Source organism: Cheilinus undulatus, linkage group 11 (assembly GCF_018320785.1).
Source record: "Cheilinus undulatus linkage group 11, ASM1832078v1, whole genome shotgun sequence".
In the NCBI taxonomy this organism is placed as follows: Eukaryota; Metazoa; Chordata; class Actinopteri; order Labriformes; family Labridae; genus Cheilinus; species Cheilinus undulatus.
In genome coordinates this window covers 26,132,966-26,159,207 of record NC_054875.1, presented here as the reverse complement: position 1 = coordinate 26,159,207, position 26,242 = coordinate 26,132,966, and the positions used below count along the sequence as shown (strand labels likewise).

The 26,242-nt window shown below is 38.6% G+C and overlaps 1 protein-coding gene across 1 annotated transcript in view; it reads left to right on the top strand.

Moving 5' to 3' along the window:
• LOC121517682 (chemokine-like protein TAFA-2) overlaps positions 1–26,242 on the top strand; it is a 144,563-nt gene that overhangs the window by 110,281 nt on the left and 8,040 nt on the right. The window contains exons 3-4 of the mRNA XM_041799646.1: positions 16,298–16,447; positions 23,683–23,807. Of these exons, the coding sequence (XP_041655580.1) occupies positions 16,298–16,447; positions 23,683–23,807 (275 nt within the window). The remainder of the gene's footprint in view (positions 1–16,297; positions 16,448–23,682; positions 23,808–26,242) is intronic.

Below are 26,242 nucleotides of genomic sequence, written 5' to 3'. Positions count from 1 at the left end.
CAAGGTCGGATGTTTTAAACTCCTAAAATCCTGCATGTACAGATGAGGACATTACATTTTGGCTTTTCTACAACAAAGTAATAATTTTAGCTGTAAGAATGTTTTGGTTTCTTGTCCAGAGTTTTCCTCCATTTTCATGGAATTTGGGAAAATGTATTTGTAGATATTGGGGAATTTGTATAAAAGACTAAAGGAAGAGGAAATGCTGTGCTCATTTTGCTGTATTTGTTTGCAACAGGATTGAAAGGCTCTCACAACTAACAAGGGAACATTTTTTGTTTTTTCTTCTGGAGTGGACTTGTTACTCATGCCCACTGGGAAGAAAGCCAGAAAAAACTGCTGACCAACAAGACATTAAGTTTAAGTGGCACGGCATTATAAGAAATTAAAAACCCATCACGTCAGGTTTAAATTTCAGCTGCAGCACGTACATGTTTTCCTAATTATTTCATTTGACAAATTGTGGAAAATCAGGCATGCAGTGCAAATCTGCAGTGCTGCTGGGACTTTGTTGGTTGTGTGTTATGTAATTAAGACATTACGAGAGGGGTAGAGGGTCAAGCTACTTTCAGTTTCATGTTCTGTAGTTATTGTTCTGTTCTTTTATTGACTTGTAGTTTGCTGCATTGGAAGAAGGCAATGTTAGGTCTGGAAAAAAGCTGCTACTACAGCTACATCACTACACATAATCATTTTTAATGGCTTGCAACTAAACCTAACTCAAAGCTATGGCCTTGTTCTCCTCTAATGATGCTGATTGGTTTATATGTTCTCAAACCTGGCACAGTTGTTTCAGACTGGGGTTGTGCAGGATGGATCTGACTGATGACAGACATGGAATCTGGCCAGTCCATCGGTTTTAATAACAGATCAGAGCTCTGTGAGAGCAGCGAAAAGGCACCTGTGAATGCATCACAGACTGGTCACGCTGTGTCACTGGATCACTAAATATTGACTGTGAAGATGAGTCAGCAGTTTTTAAAGCTTGTCTCTACAGATTAAAAAAAAATACCTCTACATATGAGTGAATATGGTTTTGTTTGTTACGTAAGCATTGGAGGAGGCAGTGGGTGGTTTGCCAGGCTTAAACCACAAATATTTTCCCACAACCTCAAGTCTTTCAAGTTATTAAGTGAACTAAAACATTGTGTCATCCACTGTCAGTCTCTCCTTGGCTGCACACCAAAAATTCCAGGGAAATTTTATAAATGAGGTAATATTGCCATCTGTTGTCCTGTCACGTGCAGGAATAAGAGTGTGAGGAGTTTTTTCCAATTGTCTCACCTTGGTGAGCAAACAAGACAGCTAGCTGTCTAATTAGCTTATCTAGCTTACTGTAATGAACACTCAGTTTCTCCAAATGAAGCCCTCACGACATCAGCTGACATCCAGAGTGAATCAGCAGAATCATTAGCTGGTGAAACAGAGGCGTGGATTTCATGTCAGTGATTGTTTGTTAGAGATGTTAGCTTGCTATTGTTAGCCATGGTTAGCCTGCATGCTTTGCTAGAGAAAGTGAAGTCAGCAGCGTTTTAAAGGCAAAGCAAATCTGCAGCACCCAGCATGATTTAGAACATTTCAGGTGTATGTTTAGCTGCTTTGGTCCATAATCTTGAAGCATCCCGGTCTGTACCATTTAAAGAACTGCAGGTATTACTGCTGCAGGGAACCAATCACATAAACCATTTGTTGGAAATTATTATCCAGGTAACCTATCAAATGCTAGATGGGGTAGGACTTATCATCAAGGTAACCAGTTCTAAACTAAATTCTCACCTAAATTACAAAAGAATTAGATGTCAGTTAGAAAATCACAGCAGAGACAGAGTAAAGGAAAAAAGGAATGCACTGTATTTGATATGTGTTGATATCCAATGTATCGATATTTACACATTAATTGTATCAGGTATTGATATCGATACTGATATTTAATTGTAGTTCAGACCTAAGACACTCAATTCAAAGTTTGAAAATGAACAAATTTCAATCCTTAAAACACACTTAAGTGTAAGGAATGATGAAGAATGAAAACAAAGACTTCAGCTGGCATAGGTCTGTTGGTCCAGCCTTAAAAATGCTAATTTATTTGTTTATACAGACAATATTTACAGCTGATAAAGGCAGACTTTTATTGCCAAGTTACCAGTTGCAAATTTAGACTGAATTTTTCATACATGCTGATACCAATACTCGTGGGCGTAGCACAGGTGGGAAAAAAGGTACTGATTACCTGGGCCCACCGTAGGGAGGGGCCCTTGAGAAGCCTGCAATGAAAGTGTGATTTTATTTTATTTTTTTAGTTATTAGTGTCATTATTGAATCCAAAGAGACTAATGAATCAGTCAACAAAATGAAATATCTATCAAATAGAGTAAAATACAACACTGGGGAACCCTGCTCCTCTCTAAAAATGTCCAAATGGTGTAGTCCAGTGCAGCAAAACAATGCAAGTAGATTTAATTTAACCATAGTGAAAAAATTTCTTATAAATTGGGAAATGGTTCAAAAATACATTAAAATGCAAAGATATTTGTAAAAATGACACTACATCTGTTGCCTGGCTTGCAGGTTAAGGGGAGCCCTGTGTAATATTCTTTCTGGGGGCCCAAAATCCCTAGGTATGAGCCTGCAAATAATTAATTTTTAAAGCTAATATCTGCTTATAATATCATGCCAATAATATTGTGCATCTTAACAAAAACCTTCAAATCAGCTGTGTGTTGCTGCTGAGTGATGTGACAAAAAATAATAAGATGATGACAAACAGGGGACATTGAACTCATTTTGTAGCCAACTTGAAAAAATCAAACTTTTCTTTAATTTTAAAGTTTGTTTACTTTCCTCAGTACACTCAAAGACCAAACTGTATAGTTTGTTAAAAAAATAGTTGTGTTAATCCAAATTCCCCCCAAAAACTATTTCCACTCTATATTTCTACATTAATGTTCATATTTTTAGTTTTACATAAACAGTACTCATTCATTTGATGTATTTTTGGCTGACTGCTGAGGTCAGCCCTACACATGGCAATGTCTGCATCTGAGTAAGTAAGTAACTCAGTAAGTAACTGACTGAGTGAGTGACACTAATTTCTAAGCCTTAGAATACAGAGTTGCGTTTGCTTGTACTGAATGTTGGCAGTAATGTCTGCCTCCACTGTGTTCACTAGAGCCATAAATACAGAGTTGCGCTATGGGCGGGGTTTACTTTTGCTGAAAGCCGTCTAATGGATGCCTCCACTGCTCTAAATACTCAGATATAGCTTTAGCACAGCCTCTGTTTCACCAGAACTGGGCCACATTTCTGTATGACAAAGAATAAAACAACTGTATGAGCTTTTCATGTTGGTAAAGATGTTTCCACTCCTCTGCTGACCTGCTTTGGCATGACTATGTGATAGTTGAGGGTAAAAGGTAACTTGTTGTGTGAATGCTTGTGTACACTGGCTGCTCGAGGGGTGAATAGCTTTGAAGTAATCACAGCAGCACTTTATCAAAACTGGATGTTTCTTTATTAAAACAAGTGAAGACAGCAACACTAAAAGCTTTCTGTGACAGAAAGGGTGTTTCTGCTCTTAGTGGGGGAAAGAGTTACTTGTTTTGTGAATGCTTGTATTTACGGCCTGCTAGCCAAACACTAGCTCTGTCTTAGCCAGACCAGCACATTTCTTCATCATAGTTAGCGCTGAGAGCAACATGTAAAGCTTTCTGCGACAGAAAACGATGTCGCTCTTCTGCCAACCCGCTTATGAATGACTATGTGATAGTCATGGGGAAAGGGTTAGTTGTTGTATACAGTTAATGAGTTGTTGTGTCCCAGCTAATGACTCTAGCAGGCCTGTCATTAGCTGGGACTAGGCTGCAGTGGCATTTTTGTCTGAACCAGACAACATGTCTAAATCCAAACAAGGGCAGAGAGCAACACTTAAAGCTTTTTTGTGATGTAAAAAATGTTCCCTCTCTACTCCTGGTCTGTTGGCATGGCTTTCCGATCATGGCGGTGGGCTTGTCCACCATTAGCAGTTAGCTTGGATGTCGCAGTAGGGCCACTGCAGTTTACTCCGACCTGGACTGCTGTTCTTGTTAAAACCAGAGCAGAGAGCCACTGACAGATTGTCTTGTGCAGAAGAGCGGTTTTTGCCCTGTTCTTGTAATGTTGTGTCCCCAGGCTGGGACTGAACCGCAGCGGCATTTTTGTCTGAACCAGAAAACGTGTCTAAATCCAAACAAGCACAGAGAGCAACACTGAAAGCTGTGACAGAAAAAAATATTCTCGCTCCACTCCCAGTCTGTTTCAGCATGGCTTTTTGATCACGGCGGTGGGATTGTCCCCTTTAGTCCACTGTTAGCTGTTAGCTTGGATGTCGCAGTAGGACCGCTGCAGTGTACTCTGACCTGGACCACTGTTCTTGTTAAAACCAGGGCACAGAGCCACACCGACAGCTTGTCTAGTGCAAAGGAGAGGTTTTTCCCCTTTTCTTGTAGTGTTGTCTTCCCTTCGCTAAGTAATAGCAAAGAAAACAGAGAACATCAGCTGAGTCGTTGTGTGTCGGCGGAGAGAGAGTGCAACATGTAGCTTTATTTCAGTAACCACTTACTACACCTTTGGCTAAAAATAATGAACTGCTAACAATCATGACAACACCACTCTGCCAGAACACACATTTCAGTCAGGCATTTCAACAGGCATCCCAGATAGTTGCAGTCAGCTATATAATAGGTTTTAACCTAGTCTTGTTTTTTTTTTCATTGCACTCAAATTATTTGAAAATAATTCCTTCATCTGCCAAACTTCCCCAGAATGCCTTTGGTCACTCCTTTGCACCTTGAGTGAAGTTACTGACTCAGAGAAGTCCTTGGGAGCAATTACACTATACTGGGGATGGTATACTGTACTGGACATGATAGAGTTGGACTCCCTGGTTCAATGTTTATCTTTCAGTTATTGTCACTTGTGGTCACTTACATTGGGCTAGATTGAGTGGCATAAAAGTTAAAGTATCTGATAGAAATAAGGGAAAATGTCAGTCAATTAAGAACATGTAGCTTTACAAAAAATGCTAAAACATGTTGTTTTTAGTTGGATATAAATAGTAGGAAAACTGTGTAGGTAACTGAAAAAGTAAAGTTAGCCTAACATAAATGCATAAATAAAACTGAGTTTATATAACTTAAAATGGCTGAGTGCCTGCTTCAAAACAAATTCATTTTTTTCAGAGAGTACAACATAAAGTTTTTATCAGTTGCCGCTAATATTTTAAGTTCTATCAACTCATCAGGAATTGTGTAAATTATATCTTTTACCTTGAGTCTAGTAAAAAATGTTTCTCTACAACTTAAAAACTTTGATGCAATCAGTTTAAACAAATATTTTGAGTATGTTGAACTTATTTGGTTTTACAGTGAAAATATACAACTTTAAATTTGCTTCGAAATTGAAGGGTTATTCCACAAAAATATATATCTGTTCCTGGTTTCAGTGGTACATTAGTTTCCTACGCAATTTTGGGGAAACTTTTTTTTTTTTTTTTTAATTTTGAGGAGGAGGATGGATGTGTTATAGTGGTTTAACTGGTGATTATTATAAGTTTACAGCTTCTCATGTCTCTTTAGATTAGGCCAGTAGAAACTTCACTACAACTTTATTTGTTGTGTTAGTTTTGTTTGGATGTATGGCTTGATCTCAAACATGCACAAGTTCGTTCTTGCCCTTTCCTCTCTTTCCTTCTCATGTTTCCTTTTTGCCTGAGTCAGTAACAGGGAGGGACATTAGGGTGTGAGAAGAGTCAAGCTCCCTATGCGGTATCATTTATCAGTCGAAACATTCACACATCAATAACACACTTACACACAATATGAACACAGAAAAAATATGACAAAAAGAAGACTTGAGCAAACTGTAGATAAATCTTTGTGTTTTTTACTTGTTATATACATTTACTTAACCTTCGACTAGTATTGTATGTATACTGGTGTAGCAGTAGAAGAGAACAAGGGATAGGATGTTGTTGTTGACATGCAGAAAGCACTCAGAGATGGAAGAGAATAGAAAAGAGGGTCGAGGGAGAAGAAGACAGTACTGTTGGAGTGTGCGTGCCTCCCTTTCTCTCCATGCTAATTTTCTTGGCAGGCTCTTAAACAGAATTTTAATTTGCTCTGTGTTTACGATTCATAACGAATGGTGCCATCTCAGAGGCCAATGTAATCTAATTATTAACACGAATGCATGGACGCACATGCACCGCACGCACACACATGCTCTGAGAAACGTACATTGTCATCTAATTAACTTGGCAAGCGTTCGGAACTCTTTTTCCATTTAAAAGTGTGCTCTTTGTGAATAGGCCACCAAAAGCCTTGGGGAAATCCTTAAATATTTATAGATACTAAATATGTGATTTATACAGTGGATCTATAAGCAGTATTGTGGATACATGGGCTGATCTGAAAGATAATTTACAGTCTCACTTAGGTCTGGAGGTAGGCCAAAAGGTCAGATCAATTATTTAAAAGTACATTGCTTCCATATTTTTTAAATAAACAACTGAAAAAAATCAATCTCACTGGTAAACGTCTGTGTTTATGTATCATGACAGTGCTTTAATCAGACTTGATGAGGGATGACAGCTCCTGCAGCTTCCTGCCAACACACGCTTTTGGCATTGAATGTATTGAATCTTCACAGGTTTAAATGTGTTTTTTAAAAAGAGCCAGCTGAACGGCACTGCTTTGAAACTCTACAGACAATGAACACAATCAGTGCAAAATGTATTCATTGTCTACAACTCATTACACTGTCACAACACCAATGGCTGCTTTTGTTTCCAGAGGTAATTGTAGGTAATGCTTCTTCTCTGAACAAAAAAGAGGAACACATCAAAAAAAATGTCTGAGTCCAATCATGGTGACTAATTTTTTTTTCAACACTTATTTATTTATAGATGTATTTTACACAGAAGCAGCATCTGGAAGAAAAGCTCCATTATTCTTAGCAAAACTGCTCAGGCTCTGTCAGGTTGCACTGAAATTGGGCATGAACAGCCCTTTTCAAGTCCAGCCACAAATTCTCTAATGGATTGAGGTCTAGGCTTTTGAGTCAGCCACTCCAGAACATTCACCTTGTTGTCTTTAAAACATTTCTGTGTAGCTTTCGCTGTATGCTTTGGATCATTGTCTTGATGAAAAAGAAATCTTCTCTCAAGTTGTCTTGCAGACCATGAATTCATAGGGGCTTGCTAACAAACTCAAATTAGTTTTAAGTGACTTGGCATTCATTTAACATTGCTTATATAATATGAAAACACCATCTCATACTTGTAGTGTTACTTGTGCAGTGTAAAAGCTTGAATAAATCCCTATTCCACTGGCACCAATGTTTTTAAAGATACATTAGCTGCGGCTCTATACATAATTTTACACCCCATTAATGTTTAGTTAGTATGCTGCAGGCTAACCTGCAGGCTAAATGCCAGAATAAGTTCATTATTGGGACATTTTCTGTGTAACTGGGAAACAGGGCAGGCTTGTCATAGAAATAGCTATAGAAAGGATTGTGGTATTTTTCCATCTTCACTGTGGATGCTTGTAATGTTTTAGTTCTGGAAATACCTGCTGCTTTATCTTCAAGACTTTTGCCTCAAATTCAACCAGGGCCTTCTCTCTCCATGTTGCTCTGTCTTTGTGCATGTCAGTTACACCCAGACTTCAGCCAGAAAATGTCAAGGTTTATGGCACCAGCTGCTGTTTGAAGTCTTGTCAGGAAGACCTTAAGAAGTTGTTTCATTTGGTGCAAAAATCTTTTATGACTTTTCATTACAGGGCGTGGCCTTGGCGGGGTGACAAACAAAAAAGTCGCCATGATGTCTCGCCATATATCTTTAAACACTCTGGTGTACATCATCAAATCTGAAACAAATTTCCTGTTGTTGATTACATTTCTGGTCAGAACACATTTTTATTTTTTTTTTGATAAAGTATGCACCACAACCCTCTGGCAACAGGAAGTCGTTGCTTTTGAATTTTCCTAGAGTTCGTAATAGTTGGCTTAATCCTTATTAATAGTGCCGAGTCAAACTGCGTGGCCATGGAGATTCTTGATCACCATGAAACAGGGAGTAGATTTTTCAGGGGCATAAAACTTTTATAGAGCCATGAAACCTGGCACAAAATTCCTAGTGGAAAACTGAGATGATTGAGATTACTGTTGTTCAGGGTTGTGACCTATTAGCTTAGTGGCGCCTGCAGTTTTTCAAAAATTCAGCACCAGCAGCAGGCTTACATTAGGGATCTGAAAATTGTTGGGCATATGTAGAAGGTCAGAGCCTTTAAAAAACCACTTGGACTCTTCTATAAGACCAACAGGAAGTCCTCGATTTTTAATTTTTGTAAAAAAAAAAAAAAAAAAAAAAAGTATAATTGGGCAATTCCAAGCCTTTTCTAGGTTTAACTCCTCTAAGTAAAGACAACTCAATTAAAATTTTGCTTATCTAGAAAATATCTTGTTGACAGACATTTCTTCAGGTTTTTTACAAAACCTTAAGGGTGTGGCTGTGATGATTTGTCTTTTTTTTAAGTTTAGCCATTGGACTGGAAGTTTTCTATTACTCTGATCCTAAATCTCTCAAACTGTAATGGTTTGATTCCAGAAGTCCTCTGAGCATTTATAAATGCCAGCATTAGTTGTATTTCAAAAGGCCACCTACTCTCAAGACCTTGTATCTGCATGAGAAACTTCAGCTGCTTCTCTTATTTCAGACATGAGAGGTCAAGGAATGCTGACATTTCTGTATCTGATAGACATCTCTGAAGCAGTCCATGTAGCTGCTGTGTCACAAGCATGAAGCTACAAGGGCCTGTTGTGTGCTGCCTGCCCTTAGTTGATTTATTAGTATACATATAGTTTTTAAGAATGTCAAACTAAGCCTGAAACAAATTTTTATTAAGGCCAGTTACTGCTGCTATATAACTATATTCTATTTTTTCTGGTTGCTCATACTATATGCACTGAGTGTGTCAGGAGTGAGTATGAGTGAGCAGAGAGAGAGAGGCCCCCAGTGGTAGGAATGACATTTGAAAGCAGTACCCCACTGGGACCAAGGGAGCTATCTCAGTGATTTGTGTGGCAGCAAAACCACACACACTCACATAAATTGTTCAGAGTCGGCGCAATCCGTCCATCTGTTAGTCTGTCAGGATCACGTCATCCTTAGTAAACGGGGTTAACAGCCACTGCTGTGTTAAAAGAGGCAGGGATAACAAGTCTTACATACCACGGGGGGGGGGGGGGGAGTCGACAGGGATAGAGAGAGAGAGACAAGGTGAGACAGGGAGGACACATTACAGAAGGTGAAAAAATTCTGAGATTTAGGGGCCTGTGATTGAGGATAATGGTTTGCTAGCCTGCTGAGTTTGCTGTGCAGGTCTAAGAGGAGGAGAGAGTGGGGAGAAAAAGGGCTGGAGTGGCAAAGAGAGATTGAGAAAAGGATGGGCCATTTGTGAAATAGCGGTAAAACGGTGGAATAGATGGAGAACATGAGGAGGAGGACAAGAAGGGATAGATGAAGTGTGAAAGAGAGATTGTAAGGAAAGTAGGCACCATTTATGAAACAGAAATAAGGGTTGGATTCTCATTTTATATGACTGAACTGGATGCTTTGTAGTGTGGTTATGCTTTATGAGTTATAAACACACACAAACTTGCACACAAACAGAGGGAGGTTTTGATGTCTCTGGAGACTGTAACATCCCTGAGTGTTTACATCTTTTTTATTCAAGCAGTGCATAAACAAATGTGTTTTCACAGATTAAATAACTTCATTGTGTGTATTTTTGTGTATTTGTGTGTGTGTCATGCTGTGAAAATTTCCAAACTTAGCTGGTTGTTTATCAGAGTTTATCTGGGCACTTTCTGACTCACTACTCAGTTGATAATTATTTACATCTCAGCAGAAAACAATCTTAAACTTCCGACCTCCAAGACACAAAGAGCAGGTGAACACACCCATCACTGTACACACATTTGCCTTTGCAGTTCTTTTTTCCTTTTAAGTACTGATCAAGCATTAGTCGATTTAAAGATGGTTGTTTACCATTATGTAATGGGAATGCTTTGTGAAAGGGTCACAGACTGGTCGGTTTTGAAAACAAAACTGCTTGGTTGGGTGTAAGAGAAGCAGGAAGAACTGTAGGGCTGAACCATACTGGAAAAAATGGCCTTTGATTTCTTTTCTTCACAAGATATAGTGTGCAGAACTCTTAGTCAAGTTTGGGCCAAAAATCAGGCTGGAGTATGGCATAGATGAAGCAGGTAAGCCGCCTGAGGGTGCCATCCGGTTAGAGGGAGAGTGACGGATCCCTGGTCAAGCTCTGGATGTCCTTGCATATTACCAGAAGCTTGAACAAGTTCACTCCTTTAGGGCAGAGTAAGGGGTAGATGTGGCAAGTATACATTGGCGGGTAGAAGAGCTGGACTGGGAGGAAAATTCGGCCCTGGCATTTTTTGCTCAAACCGGCCCCACTCAACAGGTGGAATGGCATAAATGTAGACACCATTCCTTTGCTGTCCCTCATATGCAGCGCTATCAAAATTTCCCCCCAAACTATCACATAGCTCAGAAGGAGGGGCATCTAATGGTGTGTTGTCCCCTGCTCTGAATGGCTAGCTTGTGGTTAGAGGTGAGTATGGTGGACACATCATCCCTACTCAAGTAGAAGTACATAATAAGCAAGCAATTACTTCAAAATAATCTTTGCTTTTATTTATTATATCTTTATTATTTATTATATGTTATGATTGCCACGAGACCCTGGTTGTGTTGTGGATGCACTAAGGGCCTAAAACCGCCAGTGGTCTCTTAGCATATTACTAGGGGTGAAAAGGTCCAGACTAAAGAGAAGCAGGGCATTTCTTGCTATAGGCGGACTATACAAATGCCTAGGGCCCCACAAGCCACTGAGGGGTCCCAAAGCTGAAAGTTCATTCTCATCTGAAGAGAATTAAAATGGCCTATCTTTATCCCTTATATGCTTAAAAAATAAATGTAGGCTATCAGAATAAAAAAAGCCACTATGATTGTTGTACAGATGTCTGCTATGTCATTGTCCTGTGGATGTTATTTCTCCAATATTTGTTACTTAAAATTACTTTAGGATTACTTATGATGAATTTATTAGGTTTAGTGTGTACTTTATTGGCCTAAAAAATAACACTAGTTATTTATTATTTGCTTAGAATAATTTACCAATGAATATTTAGCCTGTGGATTATTTTGGACTATTGTGGCAGTAGATTATTGCTCTGAGTGGATTGTTGCATGTTCGTGGATTACCTAATTTGGAATCTCTCCATTGTAGTTTCACAAACTAGGGGCCCCCAAACAGCAACTTGCATAGGGCCCCGACAAAGCTGGAAACGGCCCTGAAGAGATGCCATGGAGCTTGACCTTGGCTTCCGAGCTACAAATGTGTGTCGACATGTGTCGAACCTGACTTTGTCCTTGTTTATCTGTAAAGCCTGTATCAGACACCACTCACACTACTTTATCTATAACGAGGGGAGAGTGAGTATGTTATGACTGTTAGCTGACTCATTGGGAACGTGCTGCAGGGTGGAATCTGTCTATGGGCACACAGGAAGAATTTCCAAATAAAAGCACACCTTAATGGTGAAGGTGTAGATGTATTAGCTTGGTCTATTCAATCAAATGTGAAATCAGCAATGTTAACAGTGTGTTTGAATCATTAAGAAATCATTAGTCCAGTAAACAAGTTGTCTTCAGAATGTTTTTTTTTTTAAATAGGGCTATTTTGGAGATGAAAACCTCAAACAGGCTGACTTTCATGATTTGCATACGGAAAAAATAATAAAACCGTTGTAATCAACTTCTTGTAACTCAGTTAATAGCAATGATTTCAAATTCAACATCACCAGCAACACAGTTTTGGTTTAAAAGATGGCAAATAGATTCAGCTGTTTTGTACTTTGAACAGGCTGTGGTTTAGCTACAAATCAGAGCCTGCACAAAACAATATAAGACAGTGTGTTGTAGTCATTTATTTTATGCCTTTATTAAAGTTATTTCTCAGGCATTCAGTCACAAGTCTGCTACTCACATTCATTAAAGGAGCCAGACTGAAGAAACTTAAAGCCATCTGTTGAATTAAAAGCCTTAATCGAGCCTAAATGCACTTTCACATCCCACCAGTAAAACCTTCAGCCAAACTCTCAACCCCCTGGCCCCTCATTAAATCTCTATACTCAGTTTAGTGAACTGCCACTTCTACTAATGCTGAGCCAAACACTTTTGCAGGTACTTTGCCAGAAATTGGGCCAAGGGGTGTCTGTAGGCTGGGTTAAGGTGTTAAAGGGGGGTGAATTGGGGAGCTGCACTGAGAGTGTTAGGGAAAGTGCCATACCCTAGTGCAGTGGTAAGCAACTGGCGGCCCGTGGGCCAAAATTGGCCCACTGCCAATAATACCTGGCCCACCAGATGATATTGATTAAAAACATAAAAAATATATATATTTATAAATATATATATATATATATATATATATATATATATATATATATATATATATATATAAAACAAATTTATTAGACCATAGTCATATTTGTCTCAAAGACCATCTAGCATCAGTGCTTTAATGCGGACTCTTTAATTTTCAATGAGCTCTCCACGTTTTACCATTTTGAACAGGAATATGATTTCAAACTGAATTCACCCAAATTTGAGCCGGCTCACTGGGCTTCTCTGAGTCAGAAAAGTCAGAAATTAATCAAGCATAACATTCAAGCACTAAAACTCATTTTTCTGTTCAGGAATGCAAGTAAATAACTATGATTTGACATATTAATCAAGAAATAATAATGTGCTTTACTATTTTTTCAGTTTTTTAGTAAATAAGTAAATTTGAAAATTCATGGATAACAATAATAATTATATTTTAGCATTAAAAATATCATTTTGGTTAAAGAGCTTCTACATATTGGTGTATTAACATTGCAGAAACATAAAAAATGATTTTGGTAATTACCACTGCTGTTAATTTAGGGCAGCTGTGGCATAAACCTTACTTTGGTTAGGGTTAGGGTGGTCTAATACATTTTTTAAGCACTATATATATATATATATTTGCTGTCACAAAAATGACAATTCCACACAGATTTCAGAACATTAATTCAAAAGTGATAAAATATGATAAAATAAAATAAAGCAGCATCTGCTTGACTTCAGATGCACACTGGCTTGAGGTAGGAACTTAATTGGTACATGTGCGCTCTGAGAAAAAGGAGAAAAAAAGAAAAATCGTTCTCTGTGTGCCACTGTAACAAAGTGCAAAATCTGTTTTGTTGAATTAAAACAAATAACAAGCTTGGCTCAAAGATCAAATGAATAAATAACAGCCTGTAGCAAATTCACTGATTATAGATAAATAACTTTATTAAATTACATTTTTGTACAATTATTATAGTATAGATGAGAAAAATTTTTTTTTAGTAGGAAAGACAGGTTTTGCCTGATGCAGATGTAATTTTGGCCTGCCATTGACTTGGTCAGAAAAAAATTTGGCCTGAGGCCGACCCCTGCCCTAGTGTGTCCTATTATAATGTAACATATCGTAACTTATCATACCCTACTGAAATGTATCATATCATATTTCATTGCAATGTATTGAATCGAATACATTGTATTGTATCATATGGTATGGTACCATAACACAATACATCATGTATCTTTTTCATAATGATCCAACAATGCTCGTGTAATTCACACCAGAGTAGGATATTTCTAGTCAACAGTTTGATTCAGTTCAGGATTTTGATGTTGAACCAGAGAGCCAGGGGAAACCAGATTCACTGTGAATCATTCTGTTGGACTCCAAAGTATAGAAAAATCTTAACATGTTTTGCAAGTGATGAGACATTTCGTTGGAAACCAAAGAGTTGGATTGAAATACAGACCAAAGGACAGATCAGTCAACCATCAACACTATACTTTAATTACACTATAAGTGTGTTAATCAGGGGAACCAGAGAAATGGCAGAACAATGAGAGAGAAAGTGAAAGTGCTTTTCCCTGAGACTGTAATTGAACTGGGCTTTGCCAGATCACTGCTTTGTCTTTTTCTCATTAGTGGAGCAAATGACGAACTTTTGAAACATGTTATTCTGTTAAACATATTCATATCGGCTCATTCAGCTCATCTTGATTCGATTTTAAATACTATTTAAACAGAGCAGAGTCATTGTTTGCTGCTTTGGTTTCCATCCCCACGCAGTGTGCTTGCTTTGTTGCATTGTGGGTTGACTCTTTTGTTATGGAAATAGCAGGAACTTTCAACCACTGTGTTAAAAGCAGCAGACTTTGACTTTTGCATGCAGAAAATTACACTTATACACCAACACATGACCACATGCAGAGTCAGGCATGCCTAAAGGCATGGACAGTGTACAATGAGGTTATGACATGTATGTGTACTGTCTAGTATTCTTGCACACAATGCTCCTGACAGGGATTATTATTTGTCCTTGACATTTCCATGTACTTGATGAAAGGCGCTTATGAAAGGACTATGCGTTGACATCGAAATCTTCAAATGTAGAGTGTTTTCTTTGTTCCCTCTCCCTCTGCTGACTCCAGGGACTTCAGTGCTCAGGGTGGACTTGTTGTTAATTAACCACATGGCTGTCTGATTGAAGTATGCGCTCATAAATGTGCACACAAAGTGGTAGCTATAGAAGTGAAGCAACTTCCCACATTCATTAGTATTGTGGCTTATACAGTCATTTGGGATTCTATACTATACACTGATATCTGTACGCTGAAATACAAACATTAGTGTTTTAAACATTTCTCTGGTAACTGTTTTATCCCCTGTGTATTGCAGAGAAGCTACAAGAGAACAAACAGTCCGTATACAGATCCTCTTATTGAGAGAGAGAAAGTTGTGGCTCAGCTCTCCTGCAATAAAAACTCTGACTCAGTCACTGTATTTATTATTCTCTATGTGCATCTTTAAGTCAAAGCAGTGTTATGCTTTTCCATATTTTTGTTTGTGTGTACAGCACTGCATAAATAGGACAGGATCTTAATTTGATTCTAAACTGCTCTGTTTAGCTCATGGCAAAACTGCTCACTATCTCATAATTACACTAATTTTTCTTACATATAATTATAACATTAAGTCTAACACTATGTTGTTTTTCAGGAAAGGGGTGTATATTTCATTCTAGCATTTCTATGGAATAACACAGCGGTTAAAAGTTGTATTACTTAAGAACATTCAAATAAAACCTTATCAGCTCTATTGATCTGATCTATGTTTGCCACCATTTTTGTGTCAGTTTTTTTGTTGTCTAACTGGACCAGTTAGATAACATCATTGTTTTACTCCAAAACAACAAACCTCCCATTATTTCATTAATGTTTTTCAGTAGTTAAAAGCAACCCGTTAAATGATTAAATGCCTGTCCCTCAGTAGTTGGCACCAAAATAACTAGTCGGTTATCCTTAGTCTTAGCATTTTCTGTCAGGCTGACAATTCAACTCAAGTGCCTTGTCTAGCCCCCCACTTGTACCCACTGTAGCTCTAGTTTAAGACTACTAGGTCTCCACAACACCCATTAATCCCTGAAAGTTGGACACCCTGTCAGGCAGGAATGAGGATGTTAACCTGTGAAGATGATGGAAGGATGGGGATGCTAGCAGTGCTAACTTTAGCCACATTCTGCAAACCACTCTCAGGTAATTTACCCACTGCTGCTGTGATCCCATTTTTGATAAACAGTTTTCAGTTTTCACTTTTCTGAGTGTTCTCTTAACTGTACACTAGTCAACTAAATGCAATTATAATTTGCATTTAACTGGATTTTAAATTGTTCACACAGGAACATCACTGGTGTAAACATCCACCAGTGAGCACAACATCAGACCTTGTTAAGATTTTTAAAAGAATCTGAGACCTGATGATTAAATGGTTTGGAAATATGCAATAACAAAATGCATCTCTGTTGGGTGCTGGTTTAGCTCAGTTGGTGGAGCAGGCGCCCATACAGTGGCCCTCTAGTAGTCCCTTGCCCCATACTTACTTACTGTCTCTCCGCAACTGTCCTATTAAAATAATAGGTAAGAAGCCCCAAAAAATAATCTTTAAAAATGCACCTCTGTCTCTACATCTACTCATTTGCTTCTTTAATATTTGATCACATATTGGATTAAATGTGAAGACTATTGTGTTATCATAAAAGCATGAGGTATACTGAAAACTTTGTGTATGTGTGTCTCTCTCTGTCTCAGTGCATGTGAAGGCAGGGACATGTGAGGTGATCGCTGCCCATCGCTGCTGCAACAAGAACAAGATCGAGGAGCGATCTCAGACCGTCAAATGCTCTTGTTTCCCGGGGCAAGTTGCGGGCACCACTCGGGCCATGCCCTCCTGTGTTGATGGTATGTACCACTGTTTGCAACTGCATGCTTCCTCTGCCAGTCTGTCTGATATAATAGGGTAGAATACACCCAAGCTGTGCTTGCATTAGATTTAGGTGTCATAGGAGTGTGAGGAATAAGAGTAACTGCTTACTGATACCAGTGAAAACAATAAAAGCTGAAGACACTCTCTAATTTGATACAAAACCATACCTGTCAGCCTACACTGACCTGCCCCTCTTTGGCTGCATTGTTATGTTATGTTCACAGTCACTCAAGTGTTCAAAGCTATCCATAACATTCCCACTTTAAGAGAAGTACATGGAGTACAGTATAGCACAATCTGATATAAGCACTGCCTTAGCAGTCCTCAAAATGCCCAAAAGTATTATATGTAATATCAGGAGTACACATTTCCACTCCCTTGGCCCATACTCTAGTTTGGGAGCACTCTCTACTCCTCAAAAGTAGATTAGTACTGAAAAACAGCTTTATCTTGGTAACTGGACATCACTTTTTATGATTTGTTTTTCAGCTTTTCTTCTACATACATTATGGAACTAGGCTTTTCCAACTGTAGTGAAAGTAAATTTTTGGGTCAAGAAGGTATTGTTCTTTGGAAGCTACAAAAACTGTTAAGTTCTGACTATGTAAATTGCATCATTTGCATTTTGCATTTATATTAAATTAATGTAGCGCAATCAGTTTTTACAATAATCTGAAAAGCCACAAGGCATCATTCAGGTACCAGTAATCATGTTCTATTCTTTACTGCTTCATTCTGCAAAGTCTTGTGGGAATTTTCTGGATTGGTCATCAGAAAAGACTCCACTTAGGGGAGTGTTTGGAGGGCTAAATAGGAGAGTTGGGATGCAGTGGAGGTGTGCACTGAGGGGCTGCTGAGGCAACACAAGATGACTGCTCATGGTTTCAGATTATTTTTATTGAGAGCTAGGCTCATGGATTGTTTATTGATGTATTTTTCAAGGAGAACAGCAACAAGTGCTCTTAAAAGCCATGATGGGCTCTTAAACTCCTTATTGACACTGAAGGTGTACTGAGCTGATTATGTACCCAGTTTACCATTGGAAGCATTTTTGTCTAGAGACTAAAATCTCAGTCTTTACATTACCATGGCATCCTAAATTTCTGTGGTATATTCTATGACTATTTTGAGTAGAGGTTACTTTTATAATAAAACTGTTGTCAAAAATTAGAAAGAGCATCATTATTTTATCTGGCTGAAAAGAAAAGTATCACCATACTCCCTCCGCCATTTCCTTCCCCTATGTGTTATACGTATACCTGGCAGTCCTTATGAATAGATGCTGATCTAAAGATCTTTATTAAATGTGTGTCTGTCTTGGGAGAAGCATGGTGATGGTCTCTCAGTTTGGGTGTTCATTTAAGCATTTTTTTTTTTTTTTTTTTTAAAGTAAATTTTTTTCTACCTAAACTGACAGTTTAACTAATTGCTATAAACGGCATATTCCTTCACATAACTATCAATAACTAAAATGTAATTAATACTCTCTGGCTGGACCTGACAGTTATCTTCACAAATTTAGCACTCGAAAAAATAGCTAAGTCTTTCTGTAAGATTCAACAACTCTACCCAACATGCATTTGTCCATCTGTAATCAAGGTTAAATGATTACTTCATCATATTTGAAAAGCAAGGACTCTGAAGGAGACGACAGAAAGGCAACCATTGGTTAACAAAACCGAGAAATTAGATGTTCTCCATACTAGCTTCCTGTTTGTTAAAGGACAGATTTTAAAGACATACATGCTATCCATCCATTTTCTCCCACTTATCTAGGGCTGAGTTGGAGTTATAGCAGGCTAAGCAAGTCAACCCAGACATCCCTCTCCCCAGCAACACTTTCCAACTCCTTCTGATGATAACCCCTTCAGCATATTCTAGATCTTCCCCAAGGTCCCCAAGTCAATCACAGATCTTTGGCCTAGGCTACTCTGTACCAAGTACACTTATAGGCAACCCTATGCATGGCCACTGTTAGATAAAACACTAAATTATTATGGCCCAAAATACCTATCAGATCTTCTAATTCCTTATTAGGTTTTCAGACCCCTTAGTTCCCCTGGGACAGGTTTAGTCACTGTTCCCAGAATCAGAACCAAGCTCAGACTGGCAGTTTGTAGTTTCTAAGCCCCTGACCTCTGGAACAACCTCCCAGAAAATCTAAGGATGTTCACATTTGTTGGCTCTTAAAAACTGGTCTGGAAAGCATTTCCAAAATTCAGTGTCCTTTTTTCTACTCAAAGTTTATTCTTCAAGTTTAATTTATACATTTTACAGGATATTTTGGAAATGTTGGAAATTTTGTATCCATGGAGAAAGTAGACTAATTTTTTAGGTACTTCTGTGTGGTGTAACACCGAAAGGCCAGAGATAAACTTTTATAATTTTATTAATTAGTGCTACTGGTCACATCTGTCGTGGGTTTTTATCAAACTAAGAAGTAAAAGTGTCAAAAAGAATCGCACTAGTGTCTGCACTTCATCCAACATTTTTCTCTGTGCATGGATGTAACACTCCCCATGTATTGGTTTGATTAGTGACCGTGTTAACAGGTGACTTTATGCTGACTGTTCGTAGACGTGGTCGTTACAGCAGCTGATAAAAAGAGAAGTAGTCCTCATGAATGCCTCTGTTGAAGTGTTACTTAAATTCAGATGTATATAGAGATCAGTGGAAAGCTTAACTGTCATCTGGTGAGAGCCAAAAAGGTCCAGGATAGTATTATAGCCAATATGTTTCACCTCTTTTGCTTGTAATTAGAAAATTTTACTACAACAGAAAGAACAGTACTTGCTTTAAGGTTGGATATTGCATACAGATTTAGCCCTATTAATCAGATATCTTTTAATAGAAATGAATTCATCATGAGAACATTTTTGGCATGCACTGCCATCTTTTAAAGACTAAGATAAAATTGAAATAATTGAAAGTGAACAAATACTTTGTTGGCAGTGTTTGTGTGTGCTGGCATAAGAAACAGCGTAGGTGTCCTTGTAGCCAGTGAAGAGAAGTGACTGGAGCAGAATCAGACAAAGTAAAGCCTGACTCCCTCCGTCCCCGCTTTTCTGTAAAAAGCTGTTTCCTGCTGCTAACTTCAGGAGCCTGATCAATTATAAACACAGCCTCTTTCAATTAATTTTTTGAGATGAATTCAGAGGAATTCAAAAAGTGGAGGGACGTCATAAGGTTACACAGCAATTAAAATGAAATGAAATGCCTGCTCTGGCTATTACCCAGATAAACTGTAGAGTTAAAAGCAACACAAATAGGAGTTTTTCTTACTGTGAAGGTAATCTCTGGTTCCCAAGTAAGCAAATAATTCCAATGATGCAGATGAAACTAAATACAATAAATTCTAATATAACATAATAGTCTTTTAATTGAGAGGAGAGTAGGGAAAATGCTCATTGAAGTAGAATTCACACATCCCTGCTGTTTTATTCAGCACTTCAGTCCATGTGTTGTGAGCATAAAAGGGATCCCAACATGTATTGTTACTTAAATACTATAATCTGCAGAAAATACCATTTTTTTTAAAATAAATGAAATGTTGATTATGTTGGCCCATATGTTAATCCAGGCTTTTCACATAAATGAGCTTTTGTGTCTTAAAAATGGTCATCACAGTCTCTTCTATGGGCTTGTTTGTGTTTGGTTTTGAGAAGCAAATATCAGAGTCACTGAAAACACACCTTTTTAAAAACTCCTTCCGGGGTTAAGATTTTCAGCAACACTGCTTACAGAGTCGATGGGGAAAACAGAGATTTGGGCTTAAAACATAACAATGCGCACAGGATTCTCCTGTTTAATATAAAGCTGCCTGATTGTGACAAAAATCATAATCATTATTATTTGGTTGATATTGAGATGACACTTATTCAACATGATTCTAGTTGAGAGATGGTGAGAGTGTGGAAGTTGTCGATCTGCTGACTGCAAGGCTGAGATCAACCACAGACTTGGACTTGTGCATGGGCCAATGGGTGCTGTCTGAGCAAGACAGTGAGGCACTCCAGGAATCTGAGCATGCAGACAAAAGTCACAGTCTTTTGGTCCTTGATCCTCCTGGTCTTACTATACTCTTGTGAGGCCTGGATGGCCGATGGCCAGATGTGCTGGCTGGACTCCTTTGAGGCATTTTTGGGTATCCTTGGCAAGACCGTGTGTCTAATGCTGATGGGCTCAGGAGATGGGATGGGAAGTGTTAGCTGCTTGATACAGGAAAGGCAGCTGTGCTTTTGTGGGCACCTGGCATGATCCAATTCACCTCATACTGGTTGCCCAGGACCCGGTGGGCTGTTCCTGGGCAACCAGGGCTGGGGATGACTGTGTGCATCACAGAGGGGGTAGCTGGGTAGATAATTGGCCTGGCACAGACCTGGATGATGGCCATCAGGGGGCCAGAGCAGTACAGGACCAAAGTTGATGCAGTGAAAAGCAAAATGCTCCCATACCTGAGCAAAAAGTGTCACACAGCACTCATCCAATCCAATCCACTTTATTTATATAGCACATTTTACAAAACATTATGTTTACCAAAGTGCTGCACAGTGATTAAAACAAGTGAAAACATAAAAACATACGACATGCAACAACAGAGAACTCTTGATCACCATGGGTTTTTAACCTAGACTCTGGGACAACAAGACAGAGTTGATCGGCTGATCGCAGAGATCTAGACAGGGTGTAAACCTCTAAAAGGTCAGTGATGTAATCGGGAGCGGATCCATTTAATGACCAAACAATAAAATTTAACAAACAATAAAATTTTAAAATGAATTCTAAAATGAAAAGGGAGCCAGTGGAGAGAACTGAGAATGTCGGTGATGTGTTCATGTTTTCGAGTGCCTGTTAAAAGACGAGCAGCTGCTTTTTCAACTTACTGTAAACATGCAAGGGAAGCTTGGTTTAATCCGGTATGAAGTGCATTGCATTAGTCCAATCATGTAGAAATAAAAGCATGAATCACTCGTTCAAGATCGTTAAAAGATAAAAGTGATTTTATCTTAAATAAAAGCCTCAAATGATAAAAACTGGATTTAACCACGAAATTAATCTGTTGATCCAATTTAAAATCACTGTTGATCTTCACACCAAGATTACACACTGTGGGCTTCACATAGGGTAGAAAGGGGCCTAGAGGAGGATCAGTGATTCCACTGAAAGCAAACACAACAATTTCAGTTTTAACATAATTAAAACGTAAAAAGCTAAGGCCATCCAGGCTTTAATTTCATTGAGATAGTCTAGCAGATGATTTATTGTGCTGCCATCTCTTCTTTTTAAAGGCAGGTAAATTTGTGCATCATCTGCATACAGGTGGTACAATATAGAGAACAGGATTGGTCCTAGGATGGAACCCTGTGGGACTCCACATGAAAGGGGGGCAAAAGAAGAAGTGGAGTCTCCAAGTCTGACCTGAAAGGATCTATTAGACAAATAGGACCTGAACCAATTTAGGATGGTACCCTTTAAACCAGCTCATGTATGATCTGTTTCCACAAAGAAGTCAGGTTTGGTTCAGTACAGTTTTGTCATGGTTTAGCACATTAAAGTCATTATCTTACCTGTGTTTCCTCAGCTGATATCCATCTCATCAACCTCCCGCCTCCCGTCTCTTTTACGAGATCCAGATCATTTGGCTCAGCTCATTAGAGTTTGGCTCCCAAATTGGTCACAGTTTGGCTTTATAAATGTGGATTAAATGACTGCAAAAGATGGAGGAAAGGAAAATGGCACTTAAACGAGAGTTAGATACCACAGCTAACATAAAGAGCTGGTTCTTAGCACAGACTCATTCATGAAAGGCTCTTCATCTCTTGGTCACTTAACCCTCAAGGTTTTTTTTTTTTTTTTTTTGGTTAATAGTCTGTCACTATTTCAATGAATAGCAAGGCAAGTGTGTTCAGTTTAAATATTTTTAATATGTTAAAGGGGCTCACCTAGCCTTTTAGCTCAGTACAAGACTCCTACACTCTTGTCTACCCTTATCTGACTAGAAGGCCTGCAGGACTGTGTATTTGTGATATTGATCACCTCCACGCCAGGTCAAGTGTAGTGATCGAATTCAATATATGTAGAAATTTTTTGATAATAATTGCAGCATAAAGGTCCAGTTAGAGCTGTAAAATACTAAATTTCCTTCAATCCTATTCATTCCTAATGGCTCTCTCCCACTTTCTGACCTCCAAAGGACATTTGGGATCATGTGATTGCAAACAACCTATAGTCATTCTACCTTAAATAGATGGGGATCCGGCCCAAAATTAGCACTATTACCTTGTTGGTGTATGCTGTTTTAAAGTTAAGAAGGTACTACACGGTGATGTCTTGTAAACAATAGCATCTTGGCATCTTCTTCTGTGGTATCTATTCAACTCTAGCCACCTCCACAGGTGTAGATCATGAAGGCTGATCAGTCAGAGCCTGATCCTGTTTCTCTCTGCCTTCCCACTCCCGGATGAATCCCCCTCCAGCCTCATCATAACAGTGTTGTTTTGTATATTTGGTATAACCGCAGAAGCCCATCCTTATCAAGACAAGGTAGCTGAAAACATTGGATTTAAAAAGCATGGGGCATTAAAGCAGAGTTGAAGTTGCTGTCATTTCTAGTGTGAACATTTTTGGAGTCCCTCTTATAATTCAGACAGTAAACATGCATTTAAATAAACTGTTTTATGAAGGAGTCTGTTTGCATTGGACTGTTTATGCACATGTTCAATTTATCTAAACTAAGTGATAATGCATTTAAACTAAAAAACAGATAATCACATTCAAGTGTGTGCAATGATGAATGAAATACATAAAGTAAAATGTAGATAAGACTCATCAAACAAGATGAATATGGCGTGTCAGACAAAACTGACAGCTGAATCTTTTATGAAAGGAGTAAAAATCAGATGCATGTAAGCCTAGTGATAGGCTGCCTTTTTTCCATCACTTTTTCAGAGTTCTGACATTGCTCTATACCTCTCTTTGCATTGGCACCCAAATAGGGTGTAAGTGCTGCAATGTTTATCTTAATGAGCCAAACTCTTAACTTTTGCAAAACGGCAGCGGAAATCCATTAAAGCAGCATTTTCTTTTGCAGGTTTTGAGGCTATTTATTTCAAACTTGAGTCAAAATTGATAAGTAAACAAAAACACCTACAAACACTGAGTCACATCTTCTCCATACTGAACATTTGCTGTCTCTTTTCTCTCCACCCAGCTTCCATTGTAGCTCAGAAATGGTGGTGTCAGATGCAGCCGTGTATGGACGGTGAGGAGTGTAAGGTTCTGCCAGACCTCACAGGTTGGAGCTGCAGCACGGGGAACAAAGTCAAGACCACAAAGGTTTGAGCAAACACAATCTTTCCCCCTCTTTTCTATCTGTTGTCTCTCTAAACACAAACACTCCACTCATCCCTCTTGCACAATCACGGTCAGACCCACTGCAGAGTGACCCACTTACATCTCCATCCTGTTACATCTCTGTCCTCTTTCTATTTCCACCCTGGCTTATTTGTCTCTATCCTCTACTTATTTCTATTTTCCCCCTTTCATATTATTCTTTTTCTCCTCTCTTTACTTTCCCCATCCGCCCATTTTGGTTCTAACATCAAACAATTCTCGGAAGAAAAACAAGGTCAACAAGAATGAGGCGAATAACACACAAACGGAGGCAATTCCCTTCACTCACACTTGCCCTGTTTTGCTGCATTTGACTGCTATGCCATCTGACTTGATTCAAAAACCTCTCACCACATCTGAAACACTACATTATACATTCTTGATCATCTTTGAGTACCTATGCTCTGATTTTTCCACAAAACAGTATATGTGATTTAGAATCAGAATCAGCTTTATTGGTGAAGTATGCTCACGCAAAAAGATATTTGACTCCGGTTAGCTTTTATCTCAGTGTACAGGAATTAAACAAATAATGTAAAAAAAAAACTGAGTAAAGTATAAAACATATGTACAAGCTCTTGTAGGTATTTTTTCTATGAGATAAGATCATTTAAGCCAGTTGATGTGTTTACACGGTGTTCCAAATTATTATGCAAATTAGATTTTATTGTCACAAACATCCAATTTTTTGTTTTTCAATTAAACTCATGGATGGTATTGTGTCTCAAGGCTCACTGGATCACTGAAATCAATTTTAGACACCTTTGATAAGTAGTTGGCCAGGTGAGCCCAATTAAAGGAAAACTTCTTAAGAAGGATGTTCCACATTATTAAGCAGGCCACAGGTTTTAAGCAATATGGGAAAGAAAAAGGATCTCTCTGCTGCTGAAAAGTGCCAAATAGTGCCATGCCTTGCACAAGGTATGAAAACATTAGATATTTCATGAAAACTTAAGCGTGATCATCGTACTGTGAAGAAATTTGTGCCTGATTCAGAGCACAGATGGGTTCGTGCAGATAAAGGCATAATGAGAAAGGTTTCTGCCAGACAAATTCATCAGATTAAAGAGTGCAGCTGTTAAAATGCCGTTACAAAGCAGAAAATAGGTATTTGGAGCTGCTGGTGCCTCTGGTGTCCCACGAACCTTAAGGTATAGGATCCTCCAGAGGCTTGCAGTCGTGTATAAACCTACTATTTGGCCACCCTCAACCAATGCTCACAAGCGGAAACGGTTGCAGTGGGCCCAGAAATACATGAAGACTCATTTTCAAACAGTCTTCTTTACTGAAGAGTGCTGTGCAACCCTGGATGGTCCAGATGGAGAAGTGGTGGATGGTTGGTGGATGGCCACCATGTCCCAACAAGGCTGCAACGTCAGCAAGAAGGGGGCGGAGTCATGTTTTGGGCTGGAATCATGGGGAGAGAGCAGGTAGGACCCTTTAGGGTCCCTGAATGTGTGAAAATGACCCTGACAAATTATATGGAGTTTCTGACTTAACACTTTCTTCCATGGTACAAAAAAAAAAGAACTGTGCCTTCTGTAGAAAGTTCATCTTCATGCATGACAAATCACCATCTCATGCTGCAAAGAATACCTCTGTGTCATTGGCTGCTATGGGCATAAAAGGAGAGAAACTCATGGTGTGGCCCCCATCCTCCCCTGACCTCAACCCTACTGAGAACCTTTGGAGCATCCTCAAGCTAAAGATCTATAAGGGTGGGAGGCAGATCACATCAAAACAGCAGCTGTGGGAGGCTATTCTGACATCTTGCAAAGATGTTCAAGAAGAAACTCCAAAAACTCACAAGTTCAATGGATGCAAGAATTGTGAAGATTATATCAAAGAAGGGGCCCTATGTTAACATATAACTTGGCCTGTTAAGATGTTTTTGATTGAAATAGCTTTTGATTTCAGTAAACATGACATCCTAATACTGCAAATTCAACAAATGACCATTTTCAGTTCTTTTGAACCTACAGCATGTTCTGAAACTCTGTTGTGCATAATAATTTGAAACAGAGCATTTTGAGGTTTTCATTTTTGAAAAAAATTTTTATAATCAGGAGGCTTGTTTAATAAAATCTGAATTGTGCTCTAATGGTTGATGATGATACTGACTGTCATTTGCACTGAATATCTAGGAAAATCAGAAAAATTATGCAAATATCATTTGCATAATAATTTGGAACGTGGTGTATATAAGTTGAGGCATTTTACCACAGAGAGCCTTCTAGCAGCATTTGAGCTACAGTGACTAGATTAAATATGCAAGTGTAGCTGTTTTCCTTCTGCATATATGTCAGTGTGTAGGTGTGGATGTACGTTATATATGTTTCTGCTCAACCTCCATTGGCACCTGTTAAGTCCTCTTCAGT